Source organism: Nelumbo nucifera, chromosome 8 (genome assembly GCF_055504915.1).
Source record: "Nelumbo nucifera cultivar China Antique chromosome 8, China Antique-T2T, whole genome shotgun sequence".
Lineage (NCBI taxonomy): Eukaryota > Viridiplantae > Streptophyta > Magnoliopsida > Proteales > Nelumbonaceae > Nelumbo > Nelumbo nucifera.
This window is the reverse complement of record NC_142656.1, coordinates 21,142,136-21,145,701: the sequence shown is the minus strand read 5'-3', so window position 1 is coordinate 21,145,701 and position 3,566 is coordinate 21,142,136. Positions and strand designations below refer to the sequence as shown.

Genomic DNA, 3,566 nt, shown 5'->3' with positions numbered 1-3,566 from the left:
GATCCACTGAAGCGCTTCGATACCATGTCTTTGTGGTATTATATAGATTTTCCAAATCAACCTAATAAAAATCCATGAGATTCACTATATGAAGTATGATATGATGACACGACACACAGAAATATCACTGTAGTAATTTTAACTTTTCCTCTTTTTTGCCATTTAACTGACGTGTCAGTAAAATCAGGAACCGGATGAAAATGGGTTATTACTTATCCGTAGAAAATACGGTAACTGTCAGCAAATGCCATGACTGGTTTTGTGGCCTTTCGACTTTCTGGGGGAGCAGGAGAGAAACATAGGTTTGTCACTTGGCAGGGTTCTGTTGCATCACCCCATTGAAATATTTCATTCACCCATCCAAACCGTTCAATAAATGGACCCGCCTATTAACCACTTTTCAAACCAAAATGATGGTAACTTTTTGTTCTTTTTAGCAGAAACAAATGAGAGGGAGAGAGAGAATTCGACTCAAATGATATCTGATGGACGTGTACACGATGCATTGACGGCAGTGATTGCTCGGATACATATAATCGTGGTGGCCCACTAGATCTGAATAGGGGCCTCGGACGAAGATTCGAGATCAATGTTTCAGGTGTTATTGCATGTGGGGTGTATGGGAGTTCAGACGTCCAACCATGTTGCATGCTTTGCATGATAAGGGAATCTGCAGAGCACCGAGGCGAGAGCAGCAAAGGACATGAATTATGGAGAGAGAGAAAGATAGAGATGGACCAGGTGGTCACTGACTCGCTGACTCGCTCGACTCGTGGTCGTGGAATCCTCTGAGAGGCAGAAAGCCAAAAACAGCCAAATTACACCTCTGAGAAAGTGAGACGCCTTCGGTCTTCTTTGGCGGTTTATCATGATTTATGACAGACGAACGGACAACGAAACTGGACCCGTCTTACGGTCTATCATCCACTACCCTCTTCTAGTTCTGATGCATGAACATGTACGTCACTGGACCCCACCCATCTCCAGACTCCACTTGGTTCCAATCCATGGATCATCTTCCCCATCAAACACACAGACCAGCGTTGGATGACGACAGACGGTAATTTCGGTCTATAATCTTCCCTGGTGGTGGCCAAAAATAAAATGAAAATGTGCATGTATAAATAAAAATAGTAATAATAAATTAGTCCATCCGTGTCGACCGGCGAGTCGGCGACGTCGTTCTAGTTGATAATTCAGTCACTGTTGTCTTTCTCGGTTTACAGAAAGCCCCAACTTCTTCCCGTTAATTACGAACCCACCCTTAAAGTTTAATTACGAGCCCCAATTCACCAACCATGTGTACTAAATGCAACCGTAACAAAAAATGGAATTCCCAAGGGCAAAATAGTAATCGTAGGGATGAGAAATCAGTATAAGAGGAGAAGCGTGGCACCCAGCCCTAGCCTCAGAAAGAGAGAGACAGGAAATCAGATCGGCCACATTCGTTCCGGCCTGTTTTTTGTCTTGTTATCTCAGTTCCGGTTTCACGGGGAATGCAGAAAGATGGGAGGAGCTCCGACTTACTATCCTGATTTGGGAGGTCCGGCCAAGAAGATCATCGGAGGCAGGAATTGCCACCGTAAACACGTCGAAGACGGGTAGGCTTCTACCTCCGGCCTCCCCCTCCTCCGCCTCCTGCTCTTCATATTCTCCGGCGATTAATTAGATCCAAAGAGAAACTTTTTTCGTCTTTTTTTTCTGTATAGAATTTCGAATCACTTCAATGGCGGACAAGAACAGAGGAGACCAAACCTCGGTGCTTCATGGGAAGTACGAGTTGGGTCGATTCCTGGGCCATGGAACCTTCGCCAAGGTCTACCATGCCAGAAATTTGCAGACCGGGAAAAGCGTGGCGATGAAGGTTGTTGGGAAGGAAAAGGTGATCAAGGTTGGAATGATGGAACAGGTGAAGCGGGAGATTGCGGTGATGAAGATGGTGAAGCATCCCAACATCGTCGAGCTTCACGAAGTCATGGCAAGCAAGTCGAAGATCTACTTCGCCATGGAGCTCGTTCGAGGCGGTGAGCTTTTCTCCAAGGTCGCCAAGGGTCGATTGAAGGAGGACGTCGCTCGTGCTTACTTCCAACAGCTCATCTCCGCCGTCGATTTCTGCCACAGCCGCGGCGTTTACCACCGGGATCTGAAGCCCGAAAATCTCCTCCTCGACGACGAAGGGAATTTGAAGGTTACAGATTTCGGGCTCAGTGCGTTCGCCGAGCACTTGAAACAGGATGGCCTGTTGCATACGACGTGCGGAACTCCTGCGTACGTGGCGCCGGAGGTGATCGGAAAGAAGGGATACGATGGAGCGAAAGCGGATATCTGGTCATGCGGCGTCATTCTCTATGTTCTTCTTGCAGGTTTCTTGCCATTCCAGGACGACAACATAATCGCCATGTATAAGAAGATTTACCGGGGAGATTTCAAGTGTCCGCCGTGGTTCTCCTCCGAAGCTCGCCGTCTCGTTACGAAGCTACTGGACCCAAACCCCAACACTCGCATCACCATAGCTAAAATCATGGAGACGTCCTGGTTCAAGAAATCGTTGCCGACGGCGATAAGAACGAAGGAAGAGATGGAATTCGAGAGTTTCGACCGAGAGGAAAATGGCGCCAAGGAGAAGCGAACAGAGACGCTCAACGCTTTCCACATAATATCCTTGTCGGAAGGCTTCGATCTGTCGCCGTTGTTCGAGGAGAAAAGGAGGGAAGAAAAGGAGGAATTGAGATTCGCGACGACCAAACCTGCGAGCAGCGTGATCTCAAGACTGGAGGAGGTGGCGAAAGCGAAGAAATTCAACGTTAAGAAGAGCGAGTCTAGAGTGAAGTTGCAGGGACAAGAGATGGGGAGGAAAGGGAAGCTAGCGATTGCAGCGGAAATCTTCGCTATAACGCCATCGTTCCTGGTAGTGGAAGTGAAGAAAGACGGAGGAGATACTCTGGAGTACAATCAGTTCTGTAGTAAAGAGCTCCGGCCGGCGCTTAAGGACATTGTCTGGACATCGCCGGCGGAGAATCCGACGCCTGCTTGAAGAAGCAGAGTGGAGGGGGAGGGAGTTTAGGATTAATCAATGTTGTCATTTTGTTGTTAATCAAAATTAGGTAAAAGAATAGAATCTTTGTACTAATCATCTCTCCCTTGTTTTTTTTGTGTGTGTGGTTGTTTTCGTGATTTGTTTCTAGTGTGTATTTGTTTGTGCTTGCTTTGCAGAAATTACTTTCAGCTTTAAATTCTCTCTCTGTACATGTTCTTGTTGGTTTACCTTGGTTTGGAATTTGAATCATTGAATGCAAGTCTTTATTTTTCTTTCTGTGGTTGGAGTAAATACATCTCCTCAGGCTCAGGATTTCAAAATAGCTGAGAAAAGAACAGACAAGAAAGTACGTATAGAATATTTGCCTCCAGATCTCCGTTTTCATGGTGGAATCCAATTAAGCAGAAAAGAACACCAGAATGCCCCAGCAGGGTTCAGGCAAAGGTAACCAATGTCCAATGCCAATCATCCAGCTTAGCACATGGTTTTGAACTACTGATTGGGGGGTAGAAGTAGAGAGAAGAGTGTG

At 46.4% G+C, this 3,566-nt stretch overlaps 1 protein-coding gene across 1 annotated transcript; it reads left to right on the top strand.

The window, feature by feature from the left end:
• The first annotated feature begins 1,312 nt into the window (after positions 1-1,312).
• On the top strand, positions 1,313-3,313 carry LOC104610721 (CBL-interacting serine/threonine-protein kinase 6-like). The gene has a single exon (XM_088893926.1). The coding sequence runs from the start codon at positions 1,727-1,729 to the stop codon at positions 3,032-3,034; it is 1,308 nt and encodes a 435-aa protein (XP_088750052.1). The 5' UTR covers positions 1,313-1,726; the 3' UTR covers positions 3,035-3,313.
• The last annotated feature ends 253 nt before the right edge of the window (positions 3,314-3,566 follow it).